General features: G+C 37.4%; 1 protein-coding gene and 2 non-coding genes across 4 annotated transcripts in view; all 3 read right to left on the reverse strand.

Annotated features, from left to right (window-relative positions):
• LOC106785997 (nuclear pore complex protein Nup88) overlaps nt 1–7,981 on the reverse strand; it is a 58,772-nt gene extending 50,791 nt beyond the window's left edge. Inside the window, exon 1 of one of the 2 annotated variants that reach the window (XM_014746931.1) lies at nt 7,687–7,981. In XM_014746931.1, coding sequence (XP_014602417.1) covers nt 7,687–7,896 — 210 coding nt within the window. In that variant the 5' untranslated portion in view covers nt 7,897–7,981. The remainder of the gene's footprint in view (nt 1–7,686) is intronic. The other variant, XM_014746932.1, reaches the window with a different exon arrangement.
• Nucleotides 7,982–8,383: 402 nt separating this feature from the next.
• Nucleotides 8,384–8,457, reverse strand: Trnat-agu. Its single transcript has one exon. It is a non-coding gene; the product is annotated as a tRNA-Thr (tRNA).
• Nucleotides 8,458–8,800: 343 nt separating this feature from the next.
• Nucleotides 8,801–8,874, reverse strand: Trnan-guu. The gene has a single exon. It is a non-coding gene; the product is annotated as a tRNA-Asn (tRNA).
• Nucleotides 8,875–22,103: the final 13,229 nt, after the last annotated feature.

A 22,103-nucleotide genomic window follows, 5' to 3' on the forward strand; every position in this document is an offset into this window, starting at 1 on the left:
TAACATTACAAACAAGCCTCGATAAATTTCTCTAACAATTAATTAGCCCCCTTTAGAATCCAGTATACTCGATTCAGTTACTTTTCTGTCATCGTATTCGGGGCGAGTATCGTTCGCCGTCTAGGTTAGCGCTTGTTCGCGTAATTTAAGTGTGCCAACGAAGACACGGTTTCAGCGTGCTGTTACGGCAACCATTATCATGGTAATTTGTTAGAAACAAACATTATAATTCCAGTGAGGTGCAGTAAGCAACGTTATAGCACTGTGTCGCGGTGCCAGTTGAATGAGGGGGTTGGTAAAAGTGGACTGGTGTAAAGGTAGAGAGGTGGAGGTGATGATAGTGGGGTCGAGGATTGAGGTGGGGATGTTTGAAAGTGTGAGAGGACTCTCGCGCTCTTTCGGGAGGAACGTTGAGAGACTGGGTGAGGTTCCAGGTGAGGGTGGGGCTGGGTTTGGGGCTGGGGCTAGGACTGGGGCTAGGGCTGGGGCTGGGGGAGGACGAACTGTGTGGTACTTTTGTTGGAAAGGGGTTGAGCAAGGGTTGAGACTTCGTACCTAAGTTTAAAGGCGTAAGATCTACCGTGTTTTGGACAGTGTCCATTGTCTTCGGGTTATTTATTAGAGACGGTGCGCACCGTTGGTTGGTTTCGTAGACGCGACAACGAAGAAGACCACGATCTCTAAGATGCCGTCTTCTGCCGTATAACAGAGCCGGGATTTATACCTTGGTGCTCGTAGACCAAGACGCAATTATGCTTCGTGGATGAAACCTCTTCTCTTTGCTACCGAGGATATACCATAGACGTTAAACACTACAACCTTTACAGATATTTACCTTTCTGATGACTAACGAGAAGGATTATGCATGAATATATACGTACTTATTATGCTGTCTCGCATCGAATCTAATCTAAATACAACTACAATAGCAATAGAATTAGAATGGGGTATTAGGTGTAAAGAAAATCCTTTTTCTTTTTTTAAAATTCATCCAAATTCATTTAACATTGACACATTGTTAATATTTTAAGATGAATCAATTGTACTGACGATGTGATATTAAAAACTAAATAATAAACGTCGTCAGAGGTTTAAGGCCAAACCAAAAAATTGAAAAATCAAAGATCTGTAATTGTTCCTCGAAGTCCGACGGAAAATTCAAAAAGACGCCGCCGAGTGGTAAGAAGAGAATTAATGCGCGAGTTGAGATGGGGAAAATCCGAAAAAGGATGCCTTGAAAATTGTAACGGGGGTAAGAGGGTGGTAAGAACGAAGAGTAGTCGCCACTAAAATTCGTCCTCAGTGCTGTGCTACTTCCTGCAGGAGGTGGTATCCTGGAATTATTAGATATGCGACCGCGCGACTGTTCGTCTCTTCCTCCAACCGGCATTATTAAACTTAGTTATGAATGCCCATTAAAACTGTAAAGGAAATGCATTAGCTCGGCAAGGCATCCTCGAGCTGACAAAGCCACCCCCTGCGGAACGAAAGCCATTCACTCTTCTACTACAACACCAACTACCCCACCTAAAGCACCCAAACCACCAAGGATTCCTTCAACCTTCTCTTCTTCCTCCTCCACCACCACCACCACCTTTCATTTCTCCTTCTATTCCTAGACCGGAAGTAGGTAACCGGATACGTAAAACGATCGAGACAACGGGGAATCGTGCGATTTTCACTAAAGTTATTATACATATATATATATATATGTATACCCCTCTCTATATATATATATGTATTATTATATATATATATATATGTATACCCCTCTGCCAAGACGAAAATTTTCACCCTCTTATTATTATCTTCTTTCTTACTATTGAAAAGAAAAGACAAAAAAAAAGAAAATATAGAATAGAAGAAGAAGAAGAAGAAGAAGAAGAGAAGCGGAAGGGAAGTTTTCTCGGAAGTTGGTCGCGCGTCGAGAGGACATTTTTCACAACCGAAGCTCTTACCTAAAAGCATAAAAGTTAAGGGAAGGGGTTTGGTGTATAGAGAGGGAGTTAGGGGTGGTTCACTCACGAATCTCACCTTAAAACTGTACGAACGCGTTCACGTTGACGACAATTCATGATTTCACCCATTACTGAACGAGAATATCACGATGATGTCTTCCTATCGTACGAGACGTTAAGAAGAAAAGGGGTAGGGTGGGTAGGGTATGGAAGTTGAGAAGTCTCTCTTCTGAGAAGGCTACTACTTCTGCTTCTCCCCCTTCCCTCTCTTCATCCCTCCTATGCGATGGGGTTATTAGCGTAGAATTATTGTCATTGAGGGAGCTTTCCAGCCCTTTCACAGCTTATAGGCTATACACCAAGTGATAATAGTGAATATACTGGGCTCGCGATCTTACTGGTTTTTGATGGTGTTGGTAGTTGTATGATGACTATAGTAATGCGTACTGAGGATGGATTCTCCTACTAGTAGTCTACTGATCGAGGGAATGCACGCTTGTTTCCTTCGAAGACTAAAGGGATGTTTCGTATTTTAATGGGAACCCTTGACAATGGACCTCGTCATTCTCGTATACGACTTTGCCAAGGACTGATAAAGGAGTTACTTTAACGATAGAAGAACACACCGATTCTGACAAATAACAATTTACTCTAATTTTATTTAAGTTTCTCAAACTTTTATTATTATTATTATATGCAAAGTATCTACATATTTTTTTTCCTCTGACGTATAATAAGATCAGAAACACAATTTTCCTTAGGGGTAGTTTGATAAACTGCGCGTTGATTAGTACTATAAATGTAGACATTGTTCTTGATCTTTATTCATTTTAAATGATGATAACAATAATTTTGACAGGTAACGGGGAGACGATAAAGATAAAGAAATAAAAGCAGGGAGAAGATAAAGAAAGGTTTCACCACGTATCAAGGGGGGTTGGGATTGTTAGCTGTACACTTTTGGGTTCTGTACATGCACACCTATTAATAAATGAGTGGAGCGAGGTGCGAGATTGTTCGTCCACTCTTCCTCCATTTTTGTTCTTTTTTTTTTTTATTCTTTCTTTCTTCCTTTTTTTTTTCTTTTTTTTTCCAAGAGCGTGACATTCGAGTGTTCCTAGCGCATACGAGGGGCGAATAATACGAGAGAAGAGAAAATGTATCCGTACCAGCACCACAGAGCGCGAACGAAATACGAATACGCGGAAAGAGAGGAAGAACGGGGTGAGTCAGGGGAAAGCAGGGGTGGAAGAGGAGTTAGGGGGATGAGCGAGGGGGGAGGGGAAGGGGAGAGAACCGGCCGATGTCTACCACAAAAGCCATTGTCCGCCACTTACTGAATTCGTCGAGGCCCCCCCTTACCACCACCCCTCTCAACTTCCACCCCAACCCCCAACCACCACTACCCATGTTCCTCCTGACTCTTCTCTCACCCAACCATCGCGTATACAAGGTCTCCTCTCGTGGTACCGATGTAAAACACTTCCCGTGAATTTTATTGCTCTAGGTATTCACTATGCATATACCCTAAGTACCTAACTCTTTCTATGTCCTATTAATTCTCATTTAACTAGGAACGTTTATTCGAGTATTATGAATTGGTTATCTTTTTTTTTTTTTTATTATTTCTTATCGATCGTTAATAGTTTTGATCGTAATTATTGTATTCAAGGATTTGATCGATTATTAATCAATATATTTTTTTGGTTATTTAAATGCGATCGTCAAATTAGTAGGAAATTTATTTGAACAATCTTGTGTTCAGTAATTAAATTTAATTGGATTATATTGGTTCTGTTTCGATAGGATATAACTGAAATAATTTACAGCGTTTTAGCAAAGATTTGAAATATTATTATATTTTGTAGAAAACTAATTTTATATTTTTTTTATCTTTGTTTCTTTTTCGCTATTCTTTTTGATTACTTTTTGTTTTGTTTTATGAGAACTCGTGTTTCTTTGCAAGAAACGAATTGAAAAGGTCCGAGGGTAGTAGGTTGCCCACAGCAAGTGACCTTTCGCTTTTACGTTTGCTTATACTTTTCGGCGAAAAGCTGAGCAATTTTCTCGTAGATTTCTAACTCTCTCTCTTTCTCTTTTTCTCACTTTGAATGTACACCCTCGCGTATGTGTGTGCATGGTTTCTCTTTTTCTTTCCCTCTCACTCTGTGAACATGGGAACGTGGCACCGTACTCACAAACGTCACCGTAAAATTACTTTTTAATTATCGTCGAGCGGATTTCGCTTATTACACGATATTCCGTTCCTTTCCTTCTACCACCTGAGACGGTCCGGAATTCGCTCGGATTTTCTATCCCGTTCGCGAGGCTGACCCTTGACCCCAGGAGTCAGAGAACTACTTTTAATTTAGATAAGACTGTCCTTTCCCGCCGGCTCGCACAGCAATTAGAAAAGCTCTCGCGTGTCGGTTGGGTTGACCGGATACCAAAGTAGACCTTAACCAAAACCAAAAGACATTCTTTTGTTTTACTTAATAGCGTTTACGTTGTTATAATCATTCATTCTCTATAATCAATTACTTTTTTCAACATTTCCTTATAAAAATTAGTAATAATAATAATAATAATCGGTCGATAAAATGTTGTAGAAAATAAATGACTGTAGTTTATTTAGGATGGGATTTAAGATGTTTTCAAGTAATACGAATGAAATGGTGACAATTTTCAAAAGGATAATATGAAGCCCTTTTCGAAGAAAATTCTTCAACACGAACGAAGCAAAATAAAATAAAATAAAGTAAAGTAAAGTAAAGTAAAGTAAAGCAAAGTAAAGTAAAGTAAGTAAGTAAGTAAAGTTGGCAAGAAAGCATTCTTCTTGGATCGCGAATGGGTTGCTTGGTTGGGCGTCTAAGGAAGAACGTTATCTCGGCGACAGCTCGGACGATTCGTTTGCCCTGCGGTAAATTCGCGAATTAAAGAACTTATTCCATTTGGGTAGCCAAAGGGGTGTGAACGTTTTCGCGTTCGCATTATCTCTTGCACGGACCAAAAGAGTAAAAGAGAAAGAGAAAGAGAAAGAGAAAGAGGAGACGGAGAAAAGGGGGAAAGAAGAACGGAGAGGAAGGAAAAAGGAAGCCCTCGGGGGGATAGAAGGGCACTTTCTGTGTATAGAACACAGTTACGTTTTGAGGGAGAATGAGAGAATGAAAAAGAAAGAAAGAGATAGATGGATAGATAGAAAGAGAGAAGGAAAGAGAAAGGGAACGCGTTTAGACGTTCGTTCCGCTGCTAACAAAGATAACTCTATGCAATAAAAATGATTCAAAGTTTCCCGCGGCGGACGGTGGTTCCGATGGCGGACCGGTTGACAATGGTGCGTCTTTGTCTCCAGCCCACACCTCGCGTTACAGGACTACCTACAGGGTAACCCCCTCGCAACCCACCCCCAACAACCCACCCCGTAAACCCTCCTCCTCATCACCGTTGCTCTCGCTACCTCTTTTACCCCTCTCACCAGCAACCCCCCAACCACTCTTCACCATCTCATCCTCATCCTCTACAACCACTACCACCACCACCACCATCACCATCACCACCACCACACCTCGTCCGTATCCCGCGACACCTATCTTCCGGTTTAAACTCCTGGTGCCGGTGCGCACCACAGAGGAACCTTGCTAACTTTTATTATTTACGACCGATATTTCAGTCGGCCAACTCCGCTCCTGATATACGGGCTTTAGGATATTCTTGAATTACCTGAGCCTCTTGATAAATTTCTTTCGGGAAAGCCCGACTTGCGCTGTTAGTAAAAAGGAAAAGATAGGGAATGAGTAAAAGAGAAAAAGAAAAAAACAAGATTATTCAATCTAACCCTGTTTTTATAGTCTTATTCTGAAATCATTCAAGATTAACCCTTTCGCTTCTTTTTATTATTTTCACAATGTTCTTTATCTCAAGTTCCCAATTGATTCTAAGAAAATGGAACTTCTTTTTTTAAATATAAAAATCAATTTTTGTATTCTTTTGTTGAAATAACATTGTTGTCTAAAAAACACTGGAATATTGGACCACGAAGGGTTAAGATTATCAGTTAAGATCGATATAAGAATTGTTATTTTTAGAAGTCTAATATTGTCCTTTCGTAATTCCCTAAAGAATAATTGCTCGTTGTAAGATAGTCCTTTTCTTGAAAGAATGACAAAAGACTAAATCCCAGAGAGAAAATATCTAGCAGATTGTAAAGCATTAGAAGGACTCCTTTGGGAAGTTGCAACGTAGACAAGCGTAAAACAGATTTGTTCGAGGTAGTGTTACTACGTGCATATACACATATATAGATAGCATACATATATATACTAACTTGGTAAGGGAAGATAGAAAGGGTTCTACAGACAATGTATACTTGGAAGAAATAAAATAAAAGAGATGGAAGATAGAAAACGCACACATCTTTGAGAAACATTGGTTCTTCGTAGGACAATCCGTAGGTAGTATCTTTATCAAGCAACCTACGATATAACACAGCTTCCTCCTCTCTCTTAACCTCAGCTAACTAACCACCCACCTACCCACCCAGCTCCACCCTCCCTCACCCCTCTGCACCTTCTACCTTCTACCTTCTCTCTTCCTCTTCCTCTCCACCTTTTGCTAGTCCCAGTGAAGGGTCTGAATTTGCATTTTATTCGCAACGTGGACCGCCGCGGCGGGTTCGTGGGTAACGTTCTTCCGCAGCGCGGACATTTATTTTAATTAAATTACTCCGGAGCGTCGAACAACCCATTTCCTATAAATTATCCCCTCACCGCTCTTTTGCGCGCGCCCGGCGAGGCATTAATGTACCCGCTGATCCCACCGTGCCATTGAAATGAAATAAAAGCACCGACCCAAGAGTGGGAAAGATAGAAATAGTAGAGTGCGAGTGAGTGAATGAGTGAGTGAGAGAATGAGAACGAAACATTCTCTGGACCATTCTCACCGCGATTCCGTGAACACTCGCGTTACTGTCGCTTCCCTTTCATTTACCACGTAATCACTTTCCGCGAGTGTGCGTACGGCTCTACCAAAGACCGATTAACGACTGGTCAAACCCCTAGAACGACTGTGTAGAGTAAAAATCATCTCCTTCCTATCAAGATTAAACTTATATTACAGATTAACACCTAACTGAATTTATATTGGTATAAAATATTGTCTCATATTTTACAAATACTTTTTATATTTAATAATTATTTATATTTTCGAATAATCTTACCAATATATTCTATTAGTAGAAATAAGAACAAAATATCTATGCAACATTTTTCAGGATACAATTGAGACACTCTGTATTATATAATAGGGAAATATTATAAATATTTGTACTGTCCGTCTGGTGAAAATAAGATTTCAGTTTGTAGATACACATAGGGTGGATCACAAATACGTAGATTTGTAATTTTTTCAATCTTCATTAAAATATAAAATTATATCTGCAAAAAAAATATAAACAAAAAATAAATTTAATTAATAATTAAGAATAAATTAATACTTCAACGTATATATTACATATATTTGAAATCCACACGCGTGTGGCGTGTAACGTACACGTCTCTTGTTGCATGTGACTTTTAGTTTTATTCCACACATGCGCATTGCATCGTGAATGTTATAAAGGTTAGTCTATGCAATTCGTAAACACAACCTCATTCTATGATCTCTTTCCTATATTATCGTATTACAATGTAATTTATTTAGAAGATATTAATATTGAAAATTCTTTACTAACCTGATATGTAATATCTTCGTCAAATTTACCACGCGTAGCGCCGACATTTAATGTTTGAATACAACACTTATCGGCATTCCACACATATAACACGTCATCTCGAATCTCCAGAATATTATGAGTTTCGTTGATATTACCGGACAAATTTCGTTTAAGCTCCTTGAATAACGGAATTTCGTTTAAGTGCAACGGATCGGTACAAGAAGACATTGTTATTTTTTTTACACTGTATATATAAAGTATTAAGGTTAAGACGGTATGATAAACTAGCGCGGCAACGTCTCGACCAGCTGACCGGCAGGTTGACCAATCTAAAATCCTGTAGAACAAAACACAATCGTGTTACTAGATTGGCGCCTCTAGGCGGGAGTTTTGAATGCGCTTATAATGTGCATATTTGAATTTGTTCGTATCTATATTTTTTTTCAATTCAAATTATTCATATTCTTTTAAATAATTAAACATAAGATTAATTATTAAATTTAATATTGTTTTTTCGTTTCTATAGGATTTTTCTTAATAGGAAATATTTCTAATAAAGAAAGGTAATGCGAATGAAAAAAAAAGAGATAATTGTAGTTTTTTATGTTCTTTTAAAATAGTATTTATAACATAATATTGAAAAATAAAATGACATGTCGGTATATTTATAATATAGATAGTATTTTTTAATATAAAAAAAATTATATTCAACAGTAGGCCCCGGAGGGATTCGAACCCTCGATCTCCTGTTTACTAGACAGGCGCTTTAACCATCTAAGCCACGGCGCCGTTATTTCACAGCAGAAATTATTAACTTTTTCTGATTAGAATTTTAGTTATCTCTCTTGCCTAAAAATTTTTTATTAAAATGCAAGAATTATTCTCTGTAATAGATACACATATACATTTTTGAAAATTTATATACTTAGATTTATTAATTATTTTATTCTAATATATATATTATATTATATACATTTATTATTATACATATACGTAAATGAAATAGCAAAAAGAGCAATTTAATTTAAATATTAAAACACCCTTTTGTTTATAAAAAAAATTTATTTAGAACTCAATAGTCAATAAATAAATCGAAGAATAATGTTATAGAATTTAAAATAGCAAAAAATTTCGCCCCCGGGTGGGCTCGAACCACCAACCTTTCGGTTAACAGCCGAACGCGCTAACCGTTTGCGCCACGGAGGCTAGTTGGTGAGGAGTGTTTTATAATAAGTCATACTTTTTTTCTATGAGTACTAATCTATAATAAATATTTATCTACAATAAATTTATAAAATTATAATTAGGTATATTATGTTAATTTAAATCCTATGTCCTTAGTATAATTAATATTATAAATATTATCTCAAGTATAGATCTTATGTAAATGCCTAAGCATTTTTGTTACATGCGTGAGCTTCATAATAACACGTTTTATATTCGTGATATTGATCGTATAAAAGACCCTTCGAGGGTTCCAATTTAAGATTGTCTGATAAAAAATAACAATTAATAATTCAGAGAAACATATCATCACCTATAAATAATTCAAATCATAATAGTAATAAAATCAAGATTTCATCAAACATTCAGAAATCGTATTCAGCAAATCTAATATTGTCTATGTTTCAACAGAGTAGTATATTGCAAAAGTTAAAGTGGTAATAATCAGTTAAACAATGAGCAGAATTCGTATTAACAATTCGAAACAAACGGCATCCCAAACGGAAATCGAACAGATGCGCAGAAACAAAAAGAGCTTCTCGATGAAATATCGTTTCACTAACTGAACTTGAATAAAAGGGGAGGAGGGTAAAGAGAGAGGGAGAAAAAGAGAGAGAGAGAGAGAGAGAAAGGTGAGGGATACCAAAAGAGAAAGAGAGAGAGATGGAGAAAAAGCGATAGACATTGAATAGAATAGTTGGTATATACGAATGGGAAATAGTCTGGCAGTTGCATCGAAACCATATACAGTTAATTAAATGGGGTTGGCTCATTAGTAACTGTCTATATGCAAGGCGATGGGCGAGACACGATTGGAGGGTGGTCCCAAGGTGATTTATCCGTCACGATGGATCGCAGATGTTCGACTCGTACGCACTATGCCACGTATCACAATGCCACAGTAATTAGAAACGATAGTTCGTTTACGTTCATGCATAACAAAACTAAATACCACGTTTTGACAATATCGGGATCTCGATAAAGTATTTGGTGAACGAGATTAGAAGATCAATATTTGACAAGTTTCACTACCGGGTAGCGTACACCTATCGTTCGTTTTGGATTTACTGTTATACTGTTGCATATATAGCAGATAAACGTAACGTGATCAATATTGTTATATGTATTTTCTAGTATACCACAATCAAAATCCCTTTTCATACGGATTTAAGATTGATCCTAGTAGTTTCGTAAGCACAACGTCTTCAAGGATACCAAGAGGAGCCAGGTTCTCTACCAGTTCGGGTATGCTGACGGTAATGGTCTGTTTAAATTGTGCGTTTAATTACAAGTAAGAGACAGTTGCAACGGAATTTATCGGTCACCGTTACCATCCCCCGTTTTCTTCCTAATCTACGGAGTAGATATTTGGTCTAAACACGGGAGAACCCTGTCCTTTAGTTACACCAGGACGTATCTTATTGCTTTTTAGTATCCACTTCGATCCAACTATCTACTAGACACGTGTCGGATTTTCCTGAATTTCATTACATACTTCGATATAATAAATCGTACCTTTTCAAAATTACATTATTATTAAAATAATTTAAGATAATCTTATTCTAGTCTTAACACTAACAACTCGTGACAGGTTACTGAACTTTATAATCCTCCTTATGTAAGGCTCAAGACTTTTCATCCCATCTTTTTCACTTTTTTATTTACAAACTTTCGTATATAAAATATATTATAATTGTTTAAATTTTCAAATTCATCCGTTTGGTGACCGGGTGTGAAAGAATAGTCCCAATGTAGCTCATGCATGTCGTAAGAGGCGACTAAAATGAGTACTATAGGGAGGAGGTATAACTGAACACCCTTGTTTTTAGGGTGTTTATAAATTTGGAGTCTTGCTACTCAGTATTGGGGGAGGGGGAAGGGTGTAGCATGGTATCAGTAATATCAGTAAAAGTATGTGATATATGAGATAAGTCTTCTCTCTTTCTCTCTCTCTCTTACTCTTAAGACATCTTTTCTTCTATATATTCCGAAACTGTGATATATCTGTGTATCGAGTAAGCTTATGATTAGAGAAACTAGAGAAATTTATGTCCATAAATCTAAACGGTTCGTCGAGAAATGAAATCGTCCTACTCGAAGTTTACAATCCCTTCCTTCGATGTGTATGCTGTGAGCAAGGTTTGCTAGACCCTTTCTTGTCTTCTCTTTCTCTCTCTTTCTCTCTACCCTTTTCTCTCATATATAGATACGTAGGTAGGTAGGCAGATGAGTTGCAGCCCACATCGACTTAGAAACACGGTACTTTATAGAAAGTGGTAAATGTACAATGTACATATATATATATACATACATACATACATACATATATGGTGAGGTAAGCCTTCTGGTTGAATCCTCAGCATGTAACAATGTAACGGGTGAGCATTACACTGGGAATAGATACGTGTAATAGATGTGGCTTACCTTTTGTAAATCGAGTAAATGTGAGAGAAATGCGAACATCATCGATTATTCCTCGGTAATAAGCTCCAACAAGTAAGAATAATTTTATTTCTGCTAAAATTCGATTCGTCTGCTGACTCCTACGAATATCGGATAACTCGGTAATTAGGTAATAATTAAGTTTCTTTTCCTTCTTCATTTTTTTTCCTCTTATTCGTTTCTGTTTATATCATCAGAAAGAGAGAGAGAGAGAGAGGAAAAAAAATGTAGACAATGATTGGTAGGATTTTTCCTTGTTCATTTTTTCGAAACGCTCTTCAATTAACTAATGGCCCGTTAGATTCTAAGAAGGCTAGAACGGATCACGAACACCCGTTAGACAATACGTCTTGGCACTCGTAGGTCATTGTGCCGTTGAAAGGGAGTAACTTATAGGGGCATTGGGAATTACCAGTTTATTATTAGGGAGATAGCATAGAAGGCCAAGATCAGGGGTTGCTGTTAATTCTCCTAACACTTGGCTCCCCGGAGAGAACACGCTGCCTTAAGACTTCCTTCTCCTCCTATTTCTACCTCTCTTACCATTCCAAGAAAATGAGAGAGAGAGAGAACTCGCGCGCAACCAACCACTCCAACATACCCTCCTCCCTAAACCACCCGATCTTGAATCGCTGCTACCGTGTTAATTAGTATCTACTTTACTTTAAACGCAACCACATGGCATATGCCTGCAACGGTCTCAATAAATTTGACCAGAGTATTGCATCATTTTTACCTGTTTGCTTTTTCTTTTAGGACAGGGGTGTTAAATTAATCGATCATAAGTACGAAATTGCGAAATTTGATCTACCTATTTATCTTAGATTGATGTACCACAACCGATCTGATGAATAATTATTTTGTTTTATTGTAAATTAAACATTATTGTTGTTTCGTAAATGATTTTTAATAATAAGATATTTATTGTATAGAGATAAAATTAGATAGGGAAGTACTTCGAACGTTTAAGTTGTCAATTAAGTTGATCTTTTACTATAGTCCCTTTCTATAAACCAAGTGGTTTCTTTCTAACCCCGAAATTCTAGAAGAAGGAGATATTTTAGTTAGGGTGAAGGAAGAACCAACACAGCGGTGGTCGTTGCTGAGAATGGGCTTTGACGTATGGAAGATGTCGAGAGTGGGCTGGTACGATGGTGTCGTCGATTCGTCTTCCCTCAGCTCGGTATCCGCGAATCCTTTTCGTTCTATCTTCTCTCACACGTTATATAAATGGTGCACGCGTCTGGCGAAACCGTCCATGGTCGAAAGATACGTAAGCCTGCCGCCGCAGATTGCTACGTTTTCCACCTCATTCGATTTATCAATCGGTTTCTTCGCTTTTCTCTAGCTATACCAACTTTCATCAGTTCTCCAAGAAATTCCCACGCGTTTATTTGCACTGAGAAAAAATATAGACTTAGTAAGATGCATAAATTATTTGTAATTGAATTTTAGCATGTGGAATCATTTGGATTAGCTGATGATTTAGTGCTGAGAAAATTAATATTTTTAATTGTTGTTAATTGATTTTGAGTGAATCAGTTATGGGTTGCAATGTATAGGATTGCATCAGGGTTTAGGGATGTTATTTGTTTGTTTAAGAGTAAACAATTACATTATTTTTCGGTTTCCTCGTGTATTTCTAATACAGTAATCAAAATCGCAACTTTATTCAACCCCTGAGTTTAGTTATGCAATTTTTAGAATTTAATTTAGAATGAATATAAATATGTTAAGTAAGAAAAATAAAAAAGGATCTCACTGTCCATAGGTACGTTCACAAGTTTTTACCAAGTCAAAAGGTTTCGGGAAGCGCCCTTACCTTTGTACGGAAACCCGTAACGAGGTCGACCGGGCTAACTATGCCGATAAATCAAGAGTCTTAATGAAAATGTGGCGCTATCCGTTGCAAGAGCGTTGAACGAGCGGTCCGACCTTCCCTGTTCGTCGTTTAAATGAAATGAAAAGAACGTGCACCACTGGAAAATACCCTCCTAAAAATATCAAGATAAGAGGGACTCCAAGGATGAGAGATTATGTTAGTTCTACGTTATAGGGCAACAAAAATTTCTTTACGAACGATTATACGAATGATAAATCGAACGTACGAACAAAATAAGATGCATATAATATTTATAATGAATTCATTATTCGTTTAGAAAGCGAAAGAAAGAAACAAAAAGAAAGACGTCTTGTCACTGTTTCATTCTTTTTCGCAGCCATTCAAATAGTACGCGGAAATGAATTAATAAAGATCAAAGAGAAAATATGTTGAAATGCATTGTGAACTCGTCGGCGTTTCTTTATGAAGTAATTGTGGTCCGATATCGATGCTTTTGATCGTCTTTTGTTTTTCTTTATCTCTTTCCAAGAAATCTAAACCACAGAAATAGGTCCCCTTTCATTTGTTTCTTCTTTTCTTCTCTTCTTTTCTTTTCTTCATTTCTTTTCTTCTTTTCTTTTCTTCTTTTGTTTTATTTGTTTCATCCGCTAATCGTTTGCGTATGTGTGTGTGTGTGTATGTTGCCGATAAAGAAAATATATTTTTCTCAACATAAAGGAATGTAAATGAAAATGGAAACGCATACATGTGTCTGTGCGAATATTCTAGAAAGGGCATGAGTCCCGGCTAAATCCGGTGAAGGCAGAGTGACCGAAATTGTTATGCATATTGCTGATCTTTCGGTTCTTAATCATTTTAGGTAAAATGATATTTAAGTTAACTCGTGATTCTTATCACAGGTTCTCTCTTATTCTATTTGCCAATTAATTCATTTTTAATGATGAATACGTTTTAGCCTAATTACGTGACAATTAACTATAGGGCATTGAAATCTACGTTGAAAAGAAAATATTTCGGATAAAGGTTCTTTTTAATTTTTTTTCAACGAAATCCACACTCGTTTCGAACGATATGATAATGACGATACCGTGCCAAGACTTCGTAAAACCCGTCACGCTTATGGCAACGACGTTGCTCGCGTCACGTGATTTTTCAATTTATTTTAAAGCCACCTTGTTCGTTCGCCTACACCGTATCGTTACCCTCCCACCCTTTCACCCACCCACCTTCCATCTCCCCTATCACCCATAACTTTATTCCCGACGATGAGCGTAACGAGATTACCGAAAATTTATAACGGTATGGATTTTTAATTGAAAGTATACGACCACGTTCATTTTTTCCTCATTTCTTTTTTCTTTTTTCGGTTATCGTTAACGCGTCAATTAAATATAAAGGAAGAAAAAAGAAATTGGGTGAGAATAAATAGAAAACATTTGTCTTATATTATCGCATGATCTCTCATTAAACTCGAGTGCTCTTTTTTTCTGTTATTTTTTTTTTTTTTTTAGAAAATCATTTGATACGATCGATTTGTAACAATTGTTCCGAGTAACTTCGTGGCAACTAATTCATTTATATTATTATCATTTATCTCGTAAATCTCTTATTTTTAAACGGTACCAGTTAAAATTCATATTATAAATGTAATAATAATATTAATAATAATAATAGTAATAACGATTCTGAAACATCTCGTTTGGTAAGAGTACACATGTACGAATTTTCATACATATACTTACATACATATATATCTATTCCGGCGTGTGTCAAATTTTTTCCGCTCTTGCAGAAGACAGTCTGTCCAAAGTTGTCCGCATAGGACGGCGGAAAGCCGCACGGTATGGACGGTGGGTGATTCTTTAAGCGTGAAATAAATAACACAGGGACGGTGCTTGGACCGAAAACGTGACATAGACCAGTTTTCTGACCCTCCGTTTGCAGTCGTAGGCACGTCACGTTAACGAGAGAAAACCCGGGCAAACACATTTTAACGTCAACAATTAAAAATATTATACATATATTACCGTGAGCTCGTCGTTTCGTACCAACCCTTTCTTTTCTTTTCCTTTTTTTTTCTCTGTCTTTTTCTTTTAGTCCTTGGATATCGTCTTCCCTTATGTTTTACGAGGGCAAACTTGTCTCCGACATATATTCGAGTGGAAAAAGAAAAAGAAGAAGAAGAAAAAAGAGAAGATAAGAAAATTCATTTATTCCCGCAGATATTATTTTGATTAATAACAAAATAAATAAGTTCATTTGTTCGTCCAGTTAATATTTGTTGTTTGAATGTTCGAGAAAAAAATAAAAATAGGTTTATTAATCGTGAGAATAATTAGCGTACACGTTTTGCAAGGACAGTAGAGATAAAATGAGTAACGAGTGAAAGAGTATAGCAAACCAACCAGTAGAGTAACTTTTTTGTTTTTTTTTACGAATAGTTGGACACGAGTTCTGAACTATTGCATGAACAAACGCACACGCACACACGAGTTCGTGTTTGGATGATAAACGATTGCGTGGGGTCGATCGAGTATTGGCACGTCCCATACGTGTGGGGCCATATAAATGAATCGCGTCCCCGGGGCCGTATCTTATGGGAATACGAAACATTAATGGACGAATGCGTTACCGGCGACGGGAACGAATAGCTCGTGACTGCTTGTCGATTTATTTGGGACGAACGATTCTGTCACCGAGGACGCATCGAGAAATCGTTTTCCCACTGCCATTCATTTCCTATTTTTATTTTGTTACTCCTACCAACCCATTGCTCCCCTCCTTCCCTAAACAATAATAACATCGACATTTTTAACAATTATTTTCTACTTTTGTTCTATTTCATATTGTCAAAGTATTTCGCTTACGATTATCTGCTTCGAGTTAATAGAAAATAACGGTAGACTATTTTTTGCATCCACCTGATTTTTCTTCCCCCTTTATTCCCCCATTAAGGTACCGAAAAAGAAGAAGGAAAAGAACATGGTCGAGTTTTTACTTAACACACACATACACAGGGCCGTAGTGGTAGTAGTGGTCAAGTAACGAGGTCTGCCTACATGCGCTTGGGTATTTGCATAATGATTGCAATTACTATTGCCTTAGGTGGTCGTAATCTATAACGCGGTTCAAACGATAACAACCCCCGCGCGAATGCATCGGAGACACGACAAAATCCCGTTAACGTTTCTCTTCGGTAAGATTGTTAAAGCTAGAAAAAGGGGTTGGAGTTGGGTCGGGGGGTAGTTTGAAGGAGACTGGTTTAACTGGTATTACGAGGCTCCTCGTTTAAATGTCGATGCTTATTTTACACGCGGATACGAGTTACCCCACAAACGATTTATATTTTATAATTACAATAGGGAATAAAACATTAAACGTAAGAAATAATTGAAAGATCTTTTGGAGGAAGTATTCGATGCCTCAAGCATCTAAGTGATTCTTCTCACGAGTCGGTACGGTAGATATCGTTTAGAAGAGACTAAGGGGTCGCTAGTCCTGCGTTTTCTTATCGACTGGAAGTACGATGCAAAACGGCTCGCTTGCTTTCCGATAGAAAGGGGTACCTGCGACTTACTGTGATTATTTTAAACCATTTAATGCAGACTCACTTTTATTAATAGTTCTGTAACTCTCGACGTATTCGTATTCCAAAGTTTTTATGCATCCCCTTTATGCATAAACTTGTTTCCACTTTATTTTATGATGTGATCTACTATTGTGAATATGACAAATATTATGACAATTTATTTACTCGTAATTGAAGAAATTAATATGAACAAATCTATAACTGTTGTACATTTTACGTGATTCATACGTAAATACATCATATTGCACACGTGTCAGTCGAATAAACGCATCGATTGTAATAAGTCGGTCTGCATTACACATAATATTGTAACCACAGTGCTTCATATTTGAATATTATAGCTGCGGAATTAATGAAACTGAATTGTGCTCGTATAATAGTCATGCGAAACATCCACTTCTGTCACTGGGTTATCCCTGATAATCTATTGTTATTATAATATTATTATATCCAGGTTAACAAGAGAGAGAAAGATACGAATAATAATTAATAATTTTCCCTATGCATTAATATTAGGTATTCAATAAGGTTCGTGACGTTTTTAAACTTTCTATAACATTTATTTCTATTAATTAAACTGGCCAGAATTTTCTTAGTTATCTGATTTAATTCGTGGTGCATTAAAAAATATTTGTAAATAATTTAATAATCCAGTTCTATCAAAGTTTAGTAATAGCTGGAACATATAATTTCTCAAACAGTTATTACAATACTTAATTAACAACGGTATTAATCAATCAATAAACAATGTCAACGTAAAATGAACACATAGGTTCTATTTTATTCTAACATGATACATGATACATGAAATGATCACGCGAGTATCACATTTTCATTCGTATAAGATTAAATCTAGATTATCAAAGATATTTTTCCGAAAGATTTTCTACGGATACAAAGGAGAAGAAAAAATATTTTTCTTGCTTTTTCCTTTTCTTCTCGAATTCCCGCGCGTAAATTATGACCATCCAATAGAAAGAGAGAGGGCTAGGTGTAGTCCCTGTGAAAACGTTAGGTATATTGGATTCACGATACGCATTTCGCGTGCTTCGTGATACTCAAATTTCATCCGGTAAATCACCAGCCAACTTGGTGCAACCTTCTTCCAAACCAAACTGGAGGGAGGTTGAAAAGGCTCGTGATTTCTGCTTTTGATCGAACGAACGGGAGAAACTAAGTTCACTGTCCTCTTTAAGTTAGCGATTCGTGTTGCGTGATTTGTATAACAACGAGTAGTAAATTGATCAGTATCTCTAAACTCACGCTGTATATCGATTAAAGAACGATTATGTTCTAACGTACATGTGTTTTATTCGATGGGATAGATTGGAGATCATTTCAAACGTTCAAATCATTTAAGGGATCTTGTTTATTCCGATCCAATTAATCTCTCATTTCTTTTTTTATTCATCTACATGATTGCTTATAAGTCAATTGACTGACGTTGCAGTTGATTGACTCGAATGATAACTGTTTCGAGGAGTAATTATTTCTAAAATTGAATTGCATATAATTGTTGATATATACTTAAAAAAGTGCTTAGTAATAATATAAATTATCTTGTTCTCATGTTGTATCATAAGATGAATATATTTTCTAAAAGAAAACTAAAATAATGTCAATGATATTATACATAGGAAAAATAAAATATGATTTTTTTCTCCTGCTGTGTTGGTTCTGCTGTTTTTGGCTGAAGAAGATATTCGGCAAGATGCGAAAATCGTTCGTTGCATTATTTAAATTCGTCCCAGGGTCTCTCTCCTCTTGTCGTTTTCTACGAAAAGTCTTCCTCATGCCACCTGAAATATCTATCCCAAACGTAGGAGGAGTCTCAATATTTTATAATACAACAGGCCGCATCGGGAATCCCACCCCACCTCGAACACCTACCCCTCAAACGAACGAACGAACGAAAGCGTTCTACGTCGCGTTCAGTTTCGTTCCGTTCCGTTCTTCGGTATATTATTCGAGGGTGGAAATTGATAGGGTGATGCCGATATAATCCAGGATATAAACGGCCTTCTATCCTTCCCCTTTTTCTACCCCCTCCTATGATACGTATTATTTTTAATTTCAACATGAAAGAATACATTGGGTTACCTAATGCGTTCACAAAAAAATTTTAACGCAATTCCAACTGATTAATCTTCAAATAAATCGCTAACATTATTAAATTTCGTTAATTCAGCGAATACGTGTCGTCAGTTTTATTTAAAAAAAAACATCGATTTTGGGGTGGGAAAGATTGAAATTGATTTTATCCTAAGTCGATGTTAAGTTGTTCGGATTTACAACGTCGATCTTATGTAACGTTAGACAGGGTATAGAAGTTAAAGGTAGAAGAGGGAAAAAGCTTTTATAATACAGGAGAAAGATGAGAGAAGGGGAAGAGAGAGAGAGAAGAGAGAGTAGGGTTGCTTACTCAAAAGCTCGATATCTACCAGCAGCTTACCTTCTGTCTGCTTTATCTATCTCCCTTGTTCCAAGAGAGCACTGAACCTCGCTTACAAGTCATTATACCGAATTTCGCGATCACCTTTTTCTTTTTCTTTATTTGATTTATTTATCATGCCAAAGGCCGTAGTAAAACGTGCAGCCGCACGAGCAACGAAAGAAGAAAGAGAACGCTTTTCTAGGGTGGGGTTGGGGGTGGGCTGGGGAATACAGGGTGGTTGGTAAAGATAAAAAACACTCGGCGAGATCGTACGAAACGTACCTCTTTTCCTATCTTTTTTCTTTTTTCGGGGGGAGGGGGGTGGTGTGCAGAAAATAAAATAGAAAAAAAAAAGTAAAATCAAACAGGAAAGAAGTAAAGAAGTAAAAGAAGGAAGGAAGGAAGGAAGGAAGGAAGAAAAGAAGGATCAGGACCCGACGGGTTACTTTGACTATTTCACTTTTCTCCGAAAACGCTCTGACGTAAAAAGAGACGGCTCTAAAGGGGTGGCCAGAGGGATGAGGAGGAGAAGGGAGTTTCGAGGGATTTTTCGAAGCTTTTTAAAGGCCGTTTTCGGTCAGAGAAAAAAACAGAAGACTCGTTTGGGCGGCACCAAGGCATGTTGCTTGTACCTTACCACCACCACCACAGTGCACCGGGTTCTCGTCAAGAACTGATGTTTGCGAGTGTTAGTCAATTGTGTGTCTGTGTCTGTAGTCAAATGTGTATAGGGAAGCATAGCTTGCTCGTCGGTCCGCGGCTGATTTCGATTGAATAATTTATGTTTCATTACGAGGGTCGGGGCTTATAGACGCCTTGCAAACGCTCATTCCGTATATACCCTGAGAGAGAGAAAGAGGCCTGAGCCAACATACGGGCCGTGCCGGGTCGGGCCAGTGTGTTTGAATCGGACGGACCAAGGTCTAGCTGCCTGCCTGCCTGCCTGCTTGCCTTTCACATATTTCCTATAGGCATTCAACAAGAACCGTGAAAAGAATTTTGTATCGAGGTTATTGAGGGGTTCTGACCAATACTCCCCATGAATCTCTTCTACTGTAAGGTCGATGGAGAAAATCTTCGTCGTTACAAGTTCCTTTTTTCCTTTCTTTCTTTCATTCTTTCTTTCTTTGAGAGAGAGAGAGAGAGAGGGGGGTAAAGATGTAGTTTGACTGTTCAAATGACCGGTTCTTTATATTTAATTAAAATTTTCTATTCAATGGTTTTGGCTTTTTATATTATTGGATTCTTTCTGGTTTGTTAAGCATGTTCTTAATGTTTTCGGTAGACCTTCAGACTCTCATTTTTATTTGAAATGAATTTTTATTTGTTCAGAGATAAATGAGTCAATCATGATTGTTCGTATTACTTTAATATTGTCAATACCATTCTCTAAATGTACAGAAATGTTTACTGAGAATATTACTTATAATAAAATCGGACAACCCAAAAAAAATAAGTATCTTAAAATAATTATATCTTTCTTTCTCTCATGTGTATATGCGTGTTAGATGTATCGGGAAAAATTCGATGAGAGATATCTAAATGTTGGCGCAGTTCGATGCTAGAACGTGTTGATTCGTTGTAAAACTCGAGTAGGCTCATCGTTCCGAAGAGAACAGGGAGGGAGGGAGGTCTAGGGGGTGAAAACAGATCGTGCAATGTTGGTTTCCCCCTTATTCTCCTTTTTCCCTTTATCCACTGCCCCTTCCCCCTCTTCATACCCTCTATACTCGACGATGTTGGACGCACACGAATAGATTTTTATGCAAATTTTATTGATATCCGATCGTGGCCAACGATAGCGCACGAAACATGCACGTGTTCTGTTAGGTAGGAGTCGTTAGGTGGAAAATTACACCGGCCGGGTTGGATTGCGATTCCGTCGCAACAAAATACATACTGATTCCTGTCCCCGCTATTGGCCGTTGCCGTTCTACGAGCATATACGATTGGCGCAGAGTTTCTTTCGCTAAGCGAACTCTAACGAGGACACGCTGCTAGAGGGTAAAATCGCGATTAACGCCCTTTCGTTACTCCCTTTTCGTCCCTTCGACTTGTTTCCCTACAGAAGAGACGCAACTACCAACCTTCCTCCTCCTCTTCCTAGCCCCTTCTCATCTCCAGTTCGAAATTGCAAGCGGTAGTCTTTTATCAAACGTATTATGTGTTTTAAAAATGACACTTATATGCCTAACTACTGTTTCATTTATTTATGATTACTTGAACATTGCTATACGGATACATTTAAGATTGTTTTAAGTATAAGAAATGATTGATTTGTAATTTTAATTTAATATGCACGGATTTTTCTGAAATTTCTGATCACGTTTGAGTCAGATTACAAGACGAGTCAGTTAGCAAAGGGATCGGATAATAAAAAAGGGTTGTCTGTTGTTTCTTTCTGCGGTGGTTGAGCGTGCGTGCATCCGTGAAAAGTTAGGTGCGTGACCCAGAGTATGCGATTACCGGGACGGCGCGAAACTCGGTCCAATTTGAAATATAACCTGGTCGTTATTAATAAAATTAGCATTTACAAGGGCGAGAAGGTGTCACGGCACGCGGTACTTGATGCGGAGCTTGACGATATGGTTAATGGGACGTTAGCGATTACGTTCTTGATTCGTAATTAACGATTATACTTGTAAGTGTTAGTCACTTTTGAAGAAAATATATTTATACTCACGTGGTATCCCAATAATGTAATTCATAAATATATACGTACTTGATTAATATCCTTACAAAACCTAACCTATAAAATTTAAAAGACTACTTTTCTTATTTATTCGGGTTAGCAAACTAAATTCAGTTTCCTTTTAGTTCTCCGCTCCTCGTTCCTCGTTATAAATAAAAATATCGCGTAAATTTTACCCGGAGGTGGTTAGTTTGAGGGCGCGAGAACAGGC

The sequence above is a fragment of the Polistes canadensis genome, unplaced genomic scaffold, assembly GCF_001313835.1.
Source record: "Polistes canadensis isolate GaletaPanama2010 unplaced genomic scaffold, ASM131383v1 scaffold_61, whole genome shotgun sequence".
Taxonomy (NCBI): Eukaryota; Metazoa; Arthropoda; class Insecta; order Hymenoptera; family Vespidae; genus Polistes; species Polistes canadensis.